The 19,634-nt window shown below is 45.5% G+C and overlaps 1 protein-coding gene across 1 annotated transcript in view; it reads right to left on the reverse strand.

The window, feature by feature from the left end:
• Positions 1 to 813: 813 nt before the first annotated feature.
• The window catches only part of BAZ2A (bromodomain adjacent to zinc finger domain 2A), a 37,729-nt gene continuing 18,908 nt past the window's right edge, over positions 814 to 19,634 (reverse strand). Inside the window, 20 exon segments of the mRNA XM_081851993.1 lie at positions 814 to 1,338; positions 3,183 to 3,326; positions 3,920 to 4,158; positions 4,480 to 4,626; positions 4,997 to 5,129; positions 6,017 to 6,300; positions 6,962 to 7,125; positions 7,221 to 7,376; positions 7,888 to 8,116; positions 8,938 to 9,515; positions 10,783 to 10,927; positions 11,116 to 11,175; positions 11,836 to 11,998; positions 12,407 to 12,481; positions 13,160 to 13,374; positions 14,747 to 15,001; positions 16,839 to 16,978; positions 16,981 to 17,071; positions 17,163 to 17,243; positions 18,576 to 18,793. Of these exon segments, the coding sequence (XP_081708119.1) occupies positions 1,170 to 1,338; positions 3,183 to 3,326; positions 3,920 to 4,158; positions 4,480 to 4,626; positions 4,997 to 5,129; positions 6,017 to 6,300; positions 6,962 to 7,125; positions 7,221 to 7,376; positions 7,888 to 8,116; positions 8,938 to 9,515; positions 10,783 to 10,927; positions 11,116 to 11,175; positions 11,836 to 11,998; positions 12,407 to 12,481; positions 13,160 to 13,374; positions 14,747 to 15,001; positions 16,839 to 16,978; positions 16,981 to 17,071; positions 17,163 to 17,243; positions 18,576 to 18,793 (3,686 nt within the window). The 3' untranslated portion in view covers positions 814 to 1,169.

A 19,634-nucleotide genomic window follows, 5' to 3' on the forward strand; every position in this document is an offset into this window, starting at 1 on the left:
CAATCCAGCAATGTTACCCACAACTAAGAGGAGGGAAAGAGCTGTATTCTTGCAGCTGAGACTTGGGCACTCCAATGGACTCATGAGCTGTCCCTGCTGAAGTGTTCCCTGTGGAATCAGGGGTGGGCAAGAGGCTAGCAGGAAGGTTCATCCAGCTAAACTGTGGTTTGCATGAGGGGGGATTATCTGGTTGATATTGTCTTCTTGGTACACACTCGTTCTGGATTATTCCCATTTTGTTCAACTCCCTTAGAAACTAAATCTGGAATAAACCAATATTGAGCAGGGGTGTGTGTGATGTAGATTAACCAAATATAGGAATGCAAGATCCCAATTTCATACGAAGAGCTCAAGCTATGACCACCCCTCTGGAAGCAGCCCATATTAGTTGAACCAAGAGAATGTGGCTCACAGGGGTGATACCTTTGAGAAGGGAGTACATCTTGCATTCACATGGGCAGAAGTACCTCGACATCCCAACTACTCCAGATGAACACCAGCTCTAAGCCATATACCCTTGGTTTCAGAAAGATCATTGGAAACTGGGGGAAGGAACCGTCCACGGCTACAGTGGTTGTTCAGCAGTGGTGGGGAGAAGAGGCCGGTTGAGACAGAGTTGGAAAGGGCAAAAGGGTGGGGTGGGGAGTAGAAGCAGCATGTTTCAGTGTCATCAAGGTTGTCATTCCCAGAGGCAGGAGTGATCTGCTTTATACATTTTCAACGCGACTCTAAAAAGGAGAAAAACTTAACGTTCACGTTACTGGCCATTAATGCATGGTACTGACACTGCACAGAAAAAAGTGTTCTTACACATTCACTAAGAACTATTGCTATTATTAAATAGCCCCAGCTAAGCTGGGGTTGTGGGTGGTTGTTTCTCCATTTGAAAAAAAGGAAACTTTTTTTTTTTTTTTTGGCTTACACAGTTCAGAGAGTTTGTGTTGTTTAGAGCGAAGAAGTGAGGGGGGCGGGGGGCTTCTGAGGATCCAGGCGGTGAGTGAAGCCGCCCCATCGTTAAATGCCAATCCAAGTCCAATCATTGTGAGAGGGGGAAACATTAATCAGCAGGTAGCAAGATGGAGCTCCAGAAGAGACAGTGTGCAGCACAGGGTTTTGAAATGGGAGGGCTTCGCCTTTGGCTCCTCTCATCTCTCCCCATTCTGCCAGCTTCATGGGTTTGTCTCCTGTTTTCCCTGATAAAACTCCTCCCACCGGCTCTCAAAAAACTGGCGCATGGTCAGCCCTGCCTTGCCCACCTCGGACTCATCCTCATTAAAGGTCCGGCAGTTGTCGAACACCAGGGCAGCATCAGCAGCAAACTCCTCACAACTTGTGTACCTGCGGAGGACAAAGAGAGCAGCAGTCAGCTTCCTGGAAGCAGCTAAGAAGTCCAGCACTCAGACAGAAACTGCAGGTGCCCTGCAACACCACAATCCTACCCCTTGGTGGTGAGGGCAGTCTCAATGCACACTGCTTTAGCCAGCTCTGAGTTACTGTGAATCACCCTTCTCTCAAGCTCTCCCCTCCCCTTCCTTCATTTCTTCCCAATGGCTAGAATGCAGGGGCAGATTATTATCATGTTATTACATTTATACCACACCTTTCCTCCAAGTAGTGCACCTTTTCCCTGTTCTACCTCCACAACAAACCTGTGAGGTAGGGTCTAGTCCTAAGTCACCTAGTGAGCTTCATAACTTAGTGAGGATCGTGCTTTTTGAATCAGCACTCAATAGTTCAGTTGGTTAGAGCAGTGTTCCCCAACCTTGGGCCTCCAGCTGTTTTTGGACTACAACTCCCATCATCCCTCGCTAGCAAGACCAGTGGTCAAGGATGATGGGAATTGTAGTCCAAAAACAGCTGGAGGCCCAAGGTTGGGGAACACTGGGTTAGAGCATAGGTAACGCCAAGGTTGCAGGTTCAATCTTTGTATGGGACAGCTGCATATTCCTGCATGCATTGCAGGGGGTTGGACTAGATGATCCTCAAGGGCCCTTTCCAACTGTACAATTCTATGATTTGACACCTGGTCTCCCAGGCTCCAGTCCAACACTACATTGCACCAGCTTCTTTTTCAACAGCAGTAAGCTACGGCGTAATTTGGATTTGGGACCTGTCAGCTGTAGGAATGACTCCCTACAGGATGGGAGTATGGCATGTATACACTTGGCACAATTCCACCAGTCTTTCCTTTGCTTAGGCTACCACCATTTGCAGGTGTCATTAGGAAAGGGAGGAGGCTGCTGAGCTTGAGCAGCTAGCGGCAGGCTAATTTACAGGAAGGTTTCTCAAGTCTGAGACCTTAATTTACACTGTAAGAAATAGAAAGGAAAGATCTTGTGGCATTTTAAGAACTAACACAAATTTATTTGTGGTGTAAGTTTTCATGAGCAGGAGTCCAGCTCATCAGATGTAAGAAGTGCTCTCCAAGTTGGCAAGTACTGTATATACACATGGGTGTGGAAGGGGGGGAAATAAAGCTAAAACATCACAGGGAAATAAATTTCTAAATGTACAGACTGTGACAATTCTGATGAAACTTAAATGTAGTCCGATCTTGCATATATATTCCTGCCAACATTGGGCAATGCTCCATACATCCGGACTCTGGTCCACAAAATCTCATGCATTAATGAAGGGGTAAGTTTTCAAGATGCTACAACACTCTTGGATGGTTTTTCTGAAGCAGACAAATACAGCTACCACCCCTCAAGATTTTATTTTTTAAAAAAATCTCTTCCAATATCATGCCCAGGTGGTGGATAAAACACTGCGCCTTTTTTCTAAAAAGTTTTAACTCAAATTTTGCATGACTGCAGAGGACACCAGCTTTGTGATCACTACCTCTGCCATTCCTACATCACAACGCTTGGCCTCCCCAAGGCAGGCCTCATCACACACTCCTTTCCCTGCGCAGCATCACCTTTCCCTCAGTAAGCCCTCTGGAAACCTCAAGTTTAGTAACTCAGCAAAAGAAGCCAGGCCCAAGGGCTGAGGTATACTGCATGGGACCACCATGAGGCGTATGCTAGCTCCACCTGCACAAAACTACCCCATTTGTAGCACACAAAACCCTCCAACCAGGACCAACCCCCACAATTAGAAAGGGGTTGTGTGAGCGCCATTTGGATTTGCAAATGCCTTGAGCTGGCCCTGCCACCAGCAAGCTCCCTCCCTGGACTCACCCGCCGTGCAGCAGCCGTGCCCTCATGGTGGCAAAGTCCATAGGGTTTTTGATGATTTTCCGATAGCCAGGCACTAGCCGGGGGTTAACTGGTTCCAAGAAAGGCCAGGCAGCTTCATGTGATTCCATCTCCATCAGGATGATCCTGACAAAAAGGGGACAACATAGAGTCAGGGCTAAAGAAACTGGAGAGCTTATTGGTCAAGCTGAGAAGGCCTTCCAAGGAGCAGGAGGAGCCCTAGAGTGGATTTACTGACACTCTAACCAAATTATTTATTTGGATCATTCATGTACCACCTACTAACCGAAGAGGTTCTTACTAATTCAACTAAATAGGCAAGGGTTGCTCTGGTGGGCAAAGGTATACACAAGTTTTCCGGTCAGCTGCCTCTCTGCTTCTGAATCTCTGGGCCACAGCACATCTGAGAGGAAACAGCTGCTGCAGAACCCCAATGTAAGTCCCTCACAGAGTGTGGCTGCTTCACCCAATGTCCACTGTGGATGTCTCTCTAGGCGGCAGATGCAAAAAGCCCAGGGAAAGCAAATGGGATTTGCAAGCCTTCCACAGCCCTCAGATGCTCCAGGTGCCACTCTGCTTCTGAATCTCTGGGCCACAGCAAGTCTTAGAGCAAATAGTCCTTTCTCCTCTCCATTCAAACCTAACTGAAAGCTTATCCCTATGGCATATTCTGCTCCACACCCATCTCCCCTGGACACCAACTCCGAGGTGACACCTACTCGCAGAAGGTGAGGTCGGCACTCTGGCCTCGTGTAGACACTCTTCTTCGCTTGGAAGGAGATAGGCCTTCACCCGAGTATCGGGGCGGTACGTTGGCCAGGTTACTGCGCTGCTGGTTTACTGCTGACCGAGATCGGGGCCGGAGCTCCTCCTTTCCAAAAAAAGCCCCAGAACTTCCACCTTTTCTTTTCTTGCCGCGTCGTGGAGAGCCATAGTCATCCTGGTATTCTCTTTGCATCTGTACCAAAGAGAAATTGGAGGGGCGACAGGGATGTGTGTGTGTCAGAGAGGGAAGTAAAGAGCCATAAACTGGTGAATTTAGGAATCCCGTTTCAGGGAAGGGTTTCCCAAAGGCAGCACAAAAAGCCTAGAGCTATCTGCTAGGGATACGGCACGGTCCCACACTGTTGCACACTCCCCACACGCTCCAACATTCAACACTCCCTCCCTTGGAATGCATCTCAGTACAAATTGTGGAGCAAAGGAAGCCCTGCCAATCAAGGAGGAAATATCAAAGAGTTTGGGATGGGACAGATTCTAGCCCACATGGAGCCAGCACCTGAGCGATGCAGAGGGAGCAGAACCAGTCACCGGCCGGCACCTCGGTCATCTTGGGCCGGTGGCAGTAGAGGTGGCAGCCACGATCGCAGCTATCGCATAGCAGCAGGTTCTCATCATCATCCCCTTTCCGGCACACTAGGCAAGTCTGAAGGGCAGGGAGAACAAGGAGGGGTGAGGACCAGCACCACATTCAGAGGTCCAAGGCCAAAGTTGAGCTCTGAGAGCTCTCCCTTTTCCCTTGTCCCCAAATTGAGCTCCTTCCCAGCTAGATTCATCCAAGCCACGGCTCTGCTCTAGCCAACCCCTTTGGAACAGAGAGATCTTTCTGCAGATCCCACAGCTGCTTCATCTCCTCCTAGTACAGGCTTCAGCACACATGTGCCTCTAAAGGCCACACAAGGAGGATCAAGTCTTTTCTCTGCACCAGGGATTTCACCAGTTACCTATGTTCACTTCGGTTTCTTCATTTACGCTTCCTTCTATTTCCTACCCCCAACCCAGTGCTCCTTCCTCACCGCTCTGACAACGGACTTCTCCCAGGCAACAGAACGCTCTAGCTGGTAGATGCACAGAGAAACTTGGGCTGCACTATGGCATCTCTCCAAGGTCTGGCGCCACGTTCGCATCCGCGGTGTGATCTCGTATGAACTGCAAAAGAAAAAAATAGCAATCCATTACGATGGGGCGAAGTCAACCCTGCCCAGCAAAGGAAATTCTTCACTTGGAGTCTTTTGGGGCCATTCCAAATGGAAACATACTGTGAGAGATGGCAGGCCTTTGGCGCATCATCTGAAACTCCAGGATGGAATTGTCAGGGGAATCTATAGCTTCTGGCTCAGAGTCTTACTGCTCTAAACCACCTACATCCCTGTTATATTTCGTTCTCATTAACGTCCATCGTCGCCTAGCTCATAAGCATGCTAGGTAAACATTAGAAATCTAGTGAACTTTGACATTTATTGTTAAGCCTCAAAGACTTAAGTAGGCCCAAAAGGAAATCTAACAGTAGCCTTAAGTTCAAATCATTCTCATTTCCATCATATGCAGCAAAAAGGATATTTATCATACCTCAGGCCTGAGAGAAACAGATTCTTGCCAATAAGATTTCTGACATTTCCTGCTGGGCCTTGTAAAACCGTAAGACTTACTGGTAAATGTCAACATTCACCAGATTTCTCACTTTTGCTGCAATGCACACATTTACCACTTTCTATTGCCTAAAAAGCCTCATGTCAAAACAACCAACAACAGCAGCGTTTTTCCTTTCATCTTAGTATCTTCTCAATGCAATCAGACCTGGAATTTATCAAGACTCCTGCCCCAACAAAGTCCATATTCTCCCATTTCCACAAGAGGTTTTTTAAATGTTAGTTCCTGTGGGTTTTTACTATTTTACTTTAATGTAAACTAATTTAGGAGTCCCTGGGTTAAAAGGAAAGGTATAAAAAAAGCTTTTTATAAATAGTGAGATGACCCTGATTCTCATTAGAAGTAAGGCCCTGGCAATTCAGTCAACAGTAAAAGAATACACCTACATTTCTGTGGTACCCAGCTCAAGGTTACTGGGGTTACTCAGCAAAGCTTTTTCTACCACCACCTCGTGAGGAGGCCAGAGGGGTTCTCTGAGGTATCTCCGCTCCAAATTTTGCTCTAGCTCTGTCAGGCGAAGCACAGCTAGGTCTAAAGGGTTGGTGGTTTCACGCTTCATAGCTGGTCCTTCACGCCGGTTTTTTATGGTGATGTCTTCCAGAAGCTCCAGCTGATGCTCACAGTACTGCAAGTCGTTCCGAACAGAATCAGGTTCTGGACTTGTCCAGCCCTGGGGGGAGGTGGAAAGCAAAAACGTGAGATCAGGGCATGGCAGGAAGAAGAGGGGGTTGTGACACACTCTGGGAACCCCAGATGCATTTCCATGTACCATGTACCAACCGAAACCAGTTCCTGCAGGTACACACTTTTCAAGGTTGTGCTACTCCTGTTGCCAATGAAAAATATTTGCACCAAATAATGATGGTGCCTCTGGCACAGATGTGCAAAGGAGCCCCCATGTACCGGAACACTCACAGTCTTAAGATAGCCCATCAAAATGAAGAAGCTTGAATCATCATATGGTGCTGCCAATGTACATGGACCTCTAAAGGTGCCACAACAAAAAAAGGGAAGTCTTTGCTCTCAAATTGATTAGCTTTCTGCAGGGCAGTGTAGCTGCAAAGGTGCCAGCTGGGGAGTAATGCCCACATGCAAGAATGGAAATGCCAAGGTAGGATTTTAAGTTGACCTGGGTCATTTCTCCCCTCAGTTTTCCAACTCCAGAAACAAGGAAAGATCTGAATGTATGTTTTAAATTGTTACGGCAGATCTAGAGATTAGCAGGCACCCCCAGGGTGATCTGTACAACGTGAGGTCATCCCCCACCCCACCCACAATAATAAGAAGAGTTATCAGGAGGGACTCAGCCTACCCTGGATCATGGTACCTACTCGGATCTGTAGATCAGCCATGAGTACCCGCTGCTCCAGCTCCTCCACCCACTGCAGAACAGACAGGTCTGCCTCAAAGGCCCGCTCAGCCATCGACCACTGGGCCAAGGTTTCCTGAGAGACAGGGTGGGCGGAATCCTCAGGATGGGTCTGGAAGATGGGATCTAGGTGGGAAGACCAGAAGAGTCCATTAGAGAAGTTAGGGATGTGGTAACGTGGCTCCCTGCCTCACTCCAGCCATACAATGAGAAGTTCTTACCATTGGCAGCTCGGGCACACACCTCCCGTAGGTACTCCTTGTGCTTGATAAGGTGCTTGTGCAGGGCTTTCTCGCGGATCCCTCGTGGGTGCAGTACCTGCACCACGGCTTCCAGCTCTTCTGGATCCTGCAGCCACCACCAGCCACTCTGCATCTCTGCAAGGAAGAGAAGAATGGGGAGGGGAGGTGAACCAGCTCAGAGTCTGGGGCCACTGAATAAGCCACCGTTTCCGCACAGCATGCCTGTTAGCTCCCAAATGCTGCACTCTGGGTCTTGTGTCAGGTCAGCATGCACGCAAGGAACTAAACATCAGCCGCTTTCACGGTTCAGGAAGCCTTTAAGTAATGTGGAAGACAACCATATCTAGTGCAGTACTTGAGGGGGTTGTCCTTAAGAACAGATTTTTTAGTCCTCATGGGGAAAACGTGAAACTGCATTGGCAGTTTCTACAAGGTCCTACAAACTGGAGACACTGTGGGGTGACGCTTCCAGGGGTTAGGAGATACCTATGGTCACTCATGGCGGATTCTCAGTCACGTCTTCTTACAAATGGTAAACCATTTCATCTTCCCTCACAATCCTTTTCCAAACCATAGTATCAATAACTTCAGAGTACGCACATAGTACAAATTATACAGAAGAAAAGGAGATGCAGGTTTCCCTCACCTGGAGGTATAGGCTGTGCTGTCAACTGTGTCAAATATTTCTGCTCAATTTGCTTGAAGAGTTTTGTAGGGGGGCGCCCCCGCCGTCTCGGCTGCCCTAGAGGTTCCTGGCCTTTAACGGGGACGTCCTTGGCTCTTGAGGAGCAAGTACTGTGAATCCTGGAGCTGGAATGGAGAGGGGTGGAGGCCAGTTGTGGCAATGCTGGGCTGGCGGTGGAAAGGCCATTCAGCTGTGAAGAGGGAAAGATCAGGATGCATCAGACAAGGCATGAGCTCTAACAGGGCTTTAAAGTCAATCTTCTAGTGGAGTTGCCATCTGCTCAAGGAGCTGCCTGGCTGTTTTTTCAATCATGCCAACACTTATAGGTTATTATGTGGGCTTGAAAAAACTCAGCTACTACCTTATCTGAAGTCATTTGTTGTCTTATTGCTAGCTATTATATACAAGTGGAAGGCACCAGGGAATGGTGTATATTAGCAGGGTAAGAGGATAACTAGATAGAGGACAATGAGATCAACAAAGGATGTTATAGTTTATCTATACCAAGTTGTGTCCTGAGGCAGGACAATCTTATAACCTAAAGCATCTCTGAGAGATGCCACTTCCACTTTTGCCTTGAAAGCTTCGCAGGAAGAGATCTACCCACTCAACGAGAAAGCTCATTCTAAATGACATTTCACGGTTAGGAAATCCTTCCTGATGACAACTCTAAATCTACCTCTTGAATTTTAATCTATTACTTTTTGTCCGATTCTCTATGAACAGTAGTTTCCTGACATTACAGCTTCCTGTCTGATAGTTCCTACCTTGAACAGATAAGAAATGCAAAGCAATTCAGAAATAGCATTACCACCACCAACCCCATGCTCTAGTTGTTACATGGAAACAGACCACTCACAGGGAACTGTCCCCAGGATTCAGGTAAAGGCCCTGCATTCAATTCCTTGTATTAATGCAGGCACCATGTCCTTTGCTCCTCCACTGACCCAGGCAAGATCAGAATTGGAGCTTGCATTTCCTGGTAATGAAAGGTCTCTAGATGACACTCACCTGCCGGGTCGAGGCCTTTGACTGGTCCCTGGTCGGGGGCTTGCAGGTATGGGGGGCAGCTTTTATAGAGGGTTGTTCAACGGAGGTAGTAATTGGAGAGTCATTACAGGGTGCCCGGGGCAGCAGATTGAACCAGGCAACCTGTGTTTCTGTGGCACTTTCATCCTCTGCGGCAGAGTCTGGCAGCTCATCTGGGGGTAACGGGTCCCCTTTGCCAGGGCTGCTGTCTGGGGTAAGCACAGAACTGTTGAGCAGAGAGGATGCCTGCTGTGTCTGGCTGAGCCAGGACAGGAAGGCCGACTGGCTGAGGTCATGCTGGGATTGGCCCATGGGCACACAATCCTCCAAAAATCCATTGACAGACATGGGGGCGGGCTCTGGCAACTTGGGCTCTGACGACTCAGGCAGCAGCATATTGTCCCTCCACGGCCGGCTCCATGACCAAGAAGTTGTGCCATTTACGTAATCAGTAACCGGTGGAGTCTCAGTGGACTCTTCTTTGATGGGCAATGCCTCAGGTTCTTCCTCCTTCAGGGCCTCTTCCTTCTCTGGCACGTTCTTGGGTGTCTCAGGGGAAGCTGCTTGGGAGGCAACAAAAATGATATCTCCCTAGGTTTCGCCACAAGATGGTGCTAAAAACTTATCTCAAAAATACAATGTCAGGGGTAGGTGCGGGGAGAACCTGTGGCCCTCCAGATGCTTTTCCATCAGCTCCAAGCAGCATGGCTGATGGTTGGAGATGATGGGAGTTGGGAGGGTCCAATGTCACCTAAAGGGCCACTGCTTCCTCATCTCTGTATGGAGGCAAGCAGAGGTACAGAAGATCTTTTTTCTTTTGGAAATTACCTTCCCTGCCTCCACCCCCTGACTGCAAGATAAACACTGATTCAAATCATTTGTGGATGTGGGTGCAGCTTTTTTGAGCGGGTAGAACAATGAGAGAAAACGCAGCTAGTGCCCGAAAGATCAAGCATCAGCTTTTCAACAAGGGAGTCATTGGCCAAATGTTATATACAGCTGAAGTCTAAAGTGCGATTTAGTTCGCAGATATAATGCCCTATTAAATTACTCCACCCATCCAAATATATCCCATGCTGCCTCTGCACCCTCAGCAAACTTCAGTCAAATTGGCATTTCAATTTAAAAAGTGATATGTGGCCCACAGATTTAAAAACAGACATACAACCCTCCTGGCTCCACTTCCCACTTCTACTCTGGTCTTCTTGCCCCAAATTCTGAGCTGTCCCATGGCTCTTTCTAATTAGCCCATTAATTCTGATCTATTTTGCCAGCTGCAACAATCCTCGTGGCCCCAAGTTCTGAGGAGGGAGCCACCCCACAAAAAAACACGGAACACCACAAGAAACATGGGTTCTTCCTCGTCAGACCGGGATCTAGAGTGCCATCTCTTGCTTTATAATAAAAAAGCAAACCGATAAATAAAAATAATATAAAATAACTATTAGGGCAAGGCACATATTAACAAAAACCACAATTTGTACGATAAAACAGGAACTATAAAATCGCAAATCAATAAACTGTAAAATAAACTAATAGGCAGACCCCAAACTCAGTAATGCCACCAGTACATGCCAAATGCCTGCATGAAGAGTCAGGTTGTTATTGAGCGCTGAAAAGAAGCCGCCATTGGTGCCTCCTGGGCCTCTGGGCGAAGGGAGAGAATTCCAAGGCTCTCTCCAACATCCTCACATAATGTATAGCTCCCAAGGAGCCCCTCCCCGCAGGAGAACTTAAATGTTCAGTCAGGACGATATAGGAACAGGAGTTCCTCAACTATCATGGCCCCAAGTAGTTTAGCCTTTGTACATCTTAGGCGCTACATACCTGCTGAAACCTCACAACCTTCTACGAAGACCCCACCTAGGTGAGGCAGCACCCAATACCGACGTCGATATCGATCCTGCCCCAGGGATGAAGCCCGTAGCAGCTGTGAAGCATGGAGCAACTTCTTGCGGAAGAACATCTGGCGCTGCAGCAAGGAGACCAGTAAGAGCACCATGTGTTATAAAGTGCCTGTGCAAAGCTCTGGTTACCACAGCAAAGAGCAACACACCTCCCTGATTATTCTACTGACAATCCCCAATATACACTTTAAAGTCTAGCTGCTACTACAGCTCCTTCCATTCTGTACTTATCTTTTCAAATACAAGCATTTACCTTGGAAAGCTTTTCAATTTGTCTCTCCAGCTCAGGCACACTGGAAACCGGAGTGTCATGCTGGGAAAAAAAGAAGATAACTTAGAGCCAAACCCTCGTGTTTCCCAGAAAATCTAGGCTGAATTGCTTTGGATACATTAAAAAAGATGCTAGAAAGAAGAAAGTGGGAAGTGATGAGCGGAAGGGAGGATCCAGCTGCTGCAACTTATGAAGCTGCAAAATCCACTAAGAGACGGGGGGAGCCCTCTTATTCTACAAAAGGCAACACAGAGAATATAGACTCACTTCTTAAGACTCTTGCATCTTGCTAAAAGAAATGGTCGTTTTGACAAGCTTAGATCTGCCTCAACGTCCATGGCCAAACATGATTTTTACCAAGGGTCACACTACTATGAAATTATTAGAAAGCAGAGGCAATTTAAATCTGTTCTAAAACATTAACTTTTATATGTTTTCAAGGATGGTTGTGAATTTCTCTTGATTTTATTGTTTTATCTTTTTGCGAACCGCTTTGAGGTTTTTTTGCAATCAAGCGGTGTATAAATTTTATGAAATAAAATAAAATTAGTTGGTCCAATAAAGGTTATTGCTGAAACTGTCCTGCATCTCATGCCGTATGACCAACACTGCTCCCTTCAAACCTGCACTTTGCTATTAGAACAGATATTCAGGGACACTGCTTACGCCCTTCTCAGTTTACTCGCTCACACCTTCACCTACCTCATTGTCTTTCCGTGTCCTGCATGCTCTGCTTCTCTCCTCCTCCATTTCCATGTCCTCATTCTCTTCATTGATGCGTGAGCTCCGTCGCCACCGCCCTTCCTCCAAGCCTGTGATTTCTGACTCGGGGCGTCCTGTCTTCTTGGCTAGAGCAATCTTTAACCTACAGTGCAACAACAAGGCACCAGTAATGGAGAGAAAAGGGACACAATACATTACAGCGAGGGACTCTGGGATTGAGACTCAGGGCAAGTGTTATCCAGCTACTGCACCTGCATGAGCTGATGCACAACTACTAGCCATCTGGAATTATTTCCTTAGGTGACCCACATACCAAAGGGAGGAGAACCAGAGGGGAAATCCTCTGGTAAATCCAAGAAGGTGGAAAATAAAGCAATCAATAATCACTTTGGCTCCTATAGTCACAGTAAGATTCCACACCACCAGAGATTACTTGATTTAAATAAATATAAGAGTGAAATGATCTCAGCCCTCTTCATCTAAGTGCCCCTCCCACACCCACTGAGCTTTCTGGTTACACTGGGTCAAAACTAAATCCATGGATATGTACCTGCGCAGCTTTCCTTCAATGATCCATTTATTTCTCCTGTGGTTAGACATGTTCTCTAGGGTCTTGTCAATTTCACTGCAAGAGTTAAACAAAAAATTAGAAAGAGAAGTGGGGTGGGGTTCAACTGCAGAGAATTGGGAAATATTCCCTTTTTATCAATATATGCACAATGCTCATTCAAGATCCATTACGCACGCCACTACACATACACAGTCCAGTCTACAAGAGAATCTGTCAGCGGAAGAGTAAGGTAGCCACTCATTTCTTTAAGGCAGACATGCAAAGCTTATGTAGGGACATTTGGACATCCAATACTATTCTAATCTGTTCCCAGTGGTATCTTCCCAGAAAACAACTTATTCTCTGTTCAGCACGCTTTCTACACAAAGCTCGGGTGCAATCTGGGTGGCCACATGCTAAAGTGCACAAAACCATTTATCTATTTATTTAACAGCATTTTTACCCCAATGTTCAGTCAAAAAATGCTCCCAGTGCAGCTTGCATAAAATCAACAATGAACAAGATAGTCCCTGCCTACAGCCGTGCAACCTTACTGTGGTCACTAAGCATCTAAGATATGCTGAACCATCTAGCTCCTCTGCTTGCTTTCCTCTCTCAGCTCAAGAGAGTAAGATAGTATCATGGGGGAGGATGCCTCCACATCCATATCTACGTATTATGAGCTCAGATTGTCACATACATATGGCCATGAGAGACACAACTCAGCAACTTGCCTGAGCTATCACCACTTACTTGATGATAAGGGCACTGCTGTTAAGTTCATTGACGAGGAAGGCCAGCACAGCAGCCTTTTTGTCAGGGGCTAGTGCCTGGAAGGGTTTAGTGCGCAAGCAGTCACATAGGTTCTCATCTGCCCCATAGGCTATGAGGAAGCAGCGAAGGATCTCAGACACAGTGTCACGTTTCAGGCTTATCTCAGAGAGTTTCTCGCCGAGGATCTTCAGCGACTGGCAGAAGAAAGGAGAGGACAATAATCAAGATGTGTCTGCCATGCCAACAGGAACATCCTGCACAGCATTCAAGACTCTTTCAGAAAACTACCACCACCTGTAGGAGAAAACTACTACCGCCAAGCCAAACCTCACTAGGGAGTGATCTGTTCATGACAACTGGGTAATAATTAGCCACCTCCACCACCTTAATGTCAACTCTAAACTGTTGTTTTTTTTAAAAAAAATAATAGAACAAGAGTATGGCTGGCAATATGTGTTGGGTCCATAATGTATTGAGACTGCCCCATGGTTAGAACAACGGTTCTGAGCGAAAGAGGCAAATGTGCTAATACGTCCAATTTGCAGGTTTCAGTTTTCACACAATTTCTCTTTTCTTGGCGCAGAATTTTGATTAAGCTGCCTCCCTCGACCCTTTAAAGTACAAGTTTACATAGGGCTAGATAGAATTGATGGCAATAAGTAGAACAGATGCAAATAGATCACTGGGGAGGAAAAGAGCCATGAAGATCTCACACCATGGTCAATGAAGCCTCCCTCCAAGCTCCCTCTCATAAAAATACTTAGCAGATAATTCCATGCAACTTTTAAGTTCTCCCTGAAACCTTGAATGCTAGAAGCATTCTTTTTTAAAAATAAAATAAAATGAAAAATTCTATTCTCAGGAACCTGCACTGCAAGCCATAGTCTGCCACTAGCAGCAGGCTTGCAGCTATAGCAAGCCAGCATCCCTGACAATGATGCTTCTTCCTATCCTCCATAGACAGCAATCTAGTCTACACCCTACTCACAAAGTAGATACAGGAAAAAACCACAGTAGTCAGGCCTGCATGTATACCACAATTCCACGGGAGAACAGGAAACATGCATAATGTGGTATTGGGTGCAGCTTCCTGAGACTCTCAGCTTTCATTTCAATTAAAAATATACAATGTTTTTCTAGCTTTCTGAGCTTTTCCTTTGCATAAAAGTGTGTAGGCAATGCCTACTAACATCTCAGAAGAAAGAGGGCTTGTTGAAACAGATTCTTGGTGTTTGGGGCAGAGTTTCAGTGCTTTGCACAGTTTGCTGCCCTTCCTCATAGTGAACTCAGAATATGCAAAAATAAGAGAAATTGTGCAAATGTATTCAATTTTCCTTGGTGCAAAATTGGGGGGTTGTCTAAACTATCTCTCTCTCTCTCTCTCTCTCTCTTCTCACACACACACACACACACACACACAAAGAGCTCTGATTATACCATTAGAATATTTGGCATGCACCAGACTACAAACCCATTCCGTTTTCACACCAGTCCTTCAGTCCATATGATTTCTTATATTCAAACATGCAGATTGAAGTGACCCAGAACATACATACATGGGCCTACCTGGCAGAAGGGAGGGAGGCCAGGATCATACAGTGCAGCCTTCACCAGCTTCACCAGGAGGTCTAACACTTCACCCAAACTATCGCCTACATTGAAGAGGCCCTCCTGCAGCGTACTCAGACTGGGGACCTCCCTGGCTACATCAAAGCCCAGCACCTTGCCATAGTTGTGTAGGAATTCCACAATGGCTAAGCAGTCTGAGAAAGCATGGCTGGGCAAAACCAATCCAGGGATGCGAGAAAATTCTGGAAGAGGCTGGGAAAGACAAAATATCAGTACAGAGAGCATCAGTACAGACTTGTGATCTAGCAGAATAGCTAGCCCTGCTCATACTGCAACTCAGCCACACGAAAGGCTGATAATATACAATGTCTAACAAGGTAGAAAATCAGAGAACATTTTCCCAGTGTTGAAAGCCTGCCAGCCCTCCAAAGCCAGGTGCCCAGATTTCCCTGTCTCAAACTATATTAAATTCCACCAGATCAAGTCCATTCAGCAACATGAATACAGTGGTGCCCCGCAAGACGAATGCCTTGCAAGACAAAAAACTCGCTAGACGAAATAGTTTTCCGTCTTTTGAGGTGCTTCGCAAGACAAATTTCCCTATGGGCTTGCTTCGCAAGACAAAAACGTCTTGTGAGTCTTTTCCCTTTTCCCCCCCTTTTTCTTAGCCGCTAATAGCGCTAATCCGCTAAGAGGCGTGCTTCGCAAAACGAAAAAACCGCAAGACGAAGAGACTCACGGAACGAATTAATTTCGTCTTGCGAGGCACCACTGTAGATACAGAGAAGAACTCAAATGCCACAGAAAAATACTTTAGTGTCTCAGTGAGATAGAACTGAATAGCTCAGACAGTCTTAGCCTTTTGGTGGAAGAACTAAATGATCAACCCAGTAAATATATGACAAAACACTATATCAGACGCTAAAGTCTTATAATTGGCCATAGGTGACAGAACAATGTTGTGAGACAATCAAGTGTCTCAACTGAGCAAATATAGGCAAGTACTGAAAGGCTCACATATTTAGACAAAAATGCATTGTTTGTTTAGTATTGGTACAATTAAGGAATCTGGTGCAGAAAACTGGAATCCTGAAATGTAAACATCTGAGCCAGAGTCGCCGCCACAGTTTCAGTGCCAGATATCATTTTGTGGTAAACCCAGAAGACCCCCTAAGCTGATGCTACACAACAAAATAGTGTTGCTTGGGCGGGAGTGTCTTGGTAAGGGATGAGGACTTTCATGTTACAATAAACACACAGCTGCTACAGGTTGAAAATTTCCCCTTCATAATATTTGGAACAGCATGGTATAGGCATGGTGCACTGTTCTATGCTGCATTATTTGCTACTGTTAGCATGCAGCACAGAAACATACCATACTGTGACTTCATAACACTGGCAAGCTCCTCTTGATATTAAGAGGTGAAGGTAGGAATTAAATGTTCAACTGCTATTTTTAATAGTGGCTCTGCTTTTACATATCATGTAATTCTAGCCAAAGCTGTACAGGATAGTTAATAGTCTGGCAGACGTTTAGAAGATAAGGAGATGCCTAGGGCTTCCTTCATCAGCTGGCAGGGCTTCAACTACCTACACAGCTTTCTCTACCACTTTTGCCCATGACTCTTCTTCCCCATCTCTACCCTTAATGCCAATCCATCCCATCTTTCCAAACCATACTGCAACCAACCAAACTCCGGACCCCCCAATCTCTTGCAATGCCAACAAAAATAAATAATTTTATAAAGGACCTACCCCACCTGAGGCTGACACAAAAATCCCTGCACAAGCATTATGCAATAGCTCATTACCCAGTAAGATCATTATTCAATCAGATCATTATGTCCCCACCTCTCTCCCCTCTTTTCCCCCAATGCCTATGACAATAGTATCTCATACCAAAAATAAACAAACTGTGAAAAAGACACTGTGAATTGAAAGCGGAGACGCTATATGTTCTTTTCCATGCTTATTTGTTTTACAATACAATTTTTTAAAAAATAAAAACTGATTTAAATAAATAAACAAACAAATGAATGGAATAGGGGGCTGTCTCCCAACCTCTAAATAGCCAAGCAATTCTATGCACCTGGTGGTCCCCTAGACACATATCTTCAGTGGGCTTCTTCATTTCCTCCAGAATCATTTGCTGCCGCTGTCGTTCTTCCTGACGCCGAGCTAGAAGATTCTTATCCACCTTTCGGGGAACTTGGCTGGTACTGGCAGCTTTTTTTCCTTGGGCTTCACTTTTTCTTTCAGCTTTGCCTTCTCCTTCAGCTTCTCTGGCTTATTCTTTTCTGGCTTGTTCTTTTCCTTCTTTACCTGGAGAGGAGGAGAGACATGGCAAGGTTTACATGCAATTATTCAGGACCTGCCAACCTTCCAACTTTTCAAAGGGCCATTCCTGACCCACCTTCGGCTTCTTTTTTACTTCCTTGGCCTTGACCTCTTTGGGCTTGAGTGCCTTGGCCTCTTGCTTCTGCTTATTTTGCACCTATGGAAAAAAATAAGCATGAGGAATTCTGTCAAGGAGAGAATCCACTCAAAAAGAAGAAACCTAAGGGGAAGAGGAAAGCCATTGCTCTGTCTTTACAGTAGTAGCTCCCAAAACATTTACTAGGAACATTTATCAATTAAAGTTTGACTGCTTTTCGGCTTAACTAGGAGATTCTTTTCCTATCTTTCATTAATTTATTTTCAATATGTATAGACTGCTTTTCACTATAAATGTGGTTTCCAAGTGCTTTACAAAGCAGTAAAGAAATGAATCACTGCACTGACAACACATCAGTCAAATAATAAAACAGGTGTTTTAAACAGTAAAATCCACAGGTAAAAACCTAAAAGAAGTCTCACACAACTTAAAATATCTAATTGAATAGAAAGCTCTTTGTCAAGAACCTGTAAGTTCAACAGAGAGGGGGTTTGTCTGATCTCAGATAGGAGGGGACTCCACAGAATTGGGCCCACAATAAACATGGCTCCTTGTGCATACAAGCTGAGCCAGGAGGGATCAATAACAGAGACTCCCCTGCTTATCTTGTGATCAGGCAGGGATATAAGGAATCAGGCTGTCCTTCAAGTATCCTGCACTCAAGTTGTTAAGGGCCTTGGAAATTAATAAAAGAACCTTAAACTTGCCCAGAAATATACAAGCAGTCAGTGCAAACTTTTAAGGACTGCAATTACGAACTGGTAGTGTGTCCCCACCAAGAGTTCAGTCACAACATTTTGCATCAGCTGGAGCTTCCAGCCAAGCCCAAGGGACAGACCCTTAATGCCCCGTTCCACAGCTAACTAGGGTAGCATACATTCACATACTGCTTAGATTCACCACACAATCAATGGTGGGATTTGGCATTCTGAGCATCTCAGCTGTGAGTAAATGCTTCTATCCCTCATGGCTGTAGAGAAATGCCTAGAATCACACCGAATTAGCGCACAAGCACTGGGAAACTTATTCCTTGCTTTCCTGTCCCTAAAATACAAACCCGTGTAAATTTTTTTCTACATTCCACTATGCCATTCAAATTCTTTGCCAAAAATAAATAAATCCATCCTTTTAAAAATGTGAAAGCAGTGTTATGCCAACTGACTTGGACATATTCCAGACTTGGGTGCACAATTTGGAATGTTTGTCTTGGGGTACACACACATCCTTACTGGCAACTGAAGAAGGAAGTTCTCATCACCCCCACCCCACCACCACCACCTCACCCCTTCAGCTTGGGAAATGCTCCTTTCATCCCAAAAGCATCCCCCTCTTGCATAGGGCGAGAATACTATGACCCTTCCCACCAAGAATACACTGTCCTGTTCTATGTACCTTTTGCCTCATTTTCTTTTTGATCTTGCTCATCTTCAGCTTATCTTCATCACTGAGTACCTCTGCAAATACAAACGGAGAATGAGGGAATTTTAAAAAAATTGTGAGACTAGACCTAATAGTATCCTTATGTTTTATAGCAGGCTTCCCAAAGTTGGCGCCCTCTAAATTTTGGGAGCAAAACTCCATCCATGATGGATGATCAGGAATTAGAGGAGCTATTGTCAAACAACATCTGAAGGGCACTGGTGGGATAAGACTACTTTACATAAGGTACCACTTCTCCAAAAGATGTAGACTTAGGATGATGTTCCTAAGATACACAAAAGGGGAGTGTGTCTCTATCTCAATTGTTAAAGTTTCATATCCTTCTCTAAAAATGCCTGTTATTAATGACTGCAACCCTGAATGAGCATCCATAACCACAAAATCTCTCATTACTACCTGCTCTGCTATCAGTCTACGTAAGATCCAAGATAAGACATAAACCAACATGTTCTCTTTAGAGTTTTGTCAACTGTACAGATACAGTTGACAAGAATCACCAAATCATTTCTCACCCCTGAAAGTCACTTCTCTCTCTCAGGCACACCGCTATAGATGGGAGGTCTGTGTTCAGGAAAGCAGCAGTGCTCCTTCCCGTTTTCCTCCTAGCCATAACCCATGTCTTTGAAAGGTAAGTAGAGAGAGCATTTTCCTCTCCCTGCCACCCCCCGCAGCCGTACTGCCACTCAGAGGACCTGTCTGTTTATCTATCTGTTTGCCTGAATGTGTGTTGGGGTGAGGAGTAGGTCTGAATGTGTATGCATGCTGAGTGTGTGTACGTTTGTGTGAACGCACATGTGTAACTTGGCCAATGCTGACTGGAAGCTACTCATGATGCACCAGGATTGACCACAATCTGTTTAAAGATTGCTTGCGTGCAACCCACATAGAATTCTAGTCATATTTCTACTCCTGAATCTCTTGAGCTAGTCTTTAAATATATATATAAAGCACAAGATTTATCCCTCATTGCTGTGGAGACACAAAAGAAAGCTAGGAAGACAATGTCTGCAA

The sequence above is a fragment of the Podarcis erhardii genome (assembly GCF_964252035.2).
Source record: "Podarcis erhardii genome assembly, chromosome: 2".
NCBI classification, from domain to species: Eukaryota; Metazoa; Chordata; class Lepidosauria; order Squamata; family Lacertidae; genus Podarcis; species Podarcis erhardii.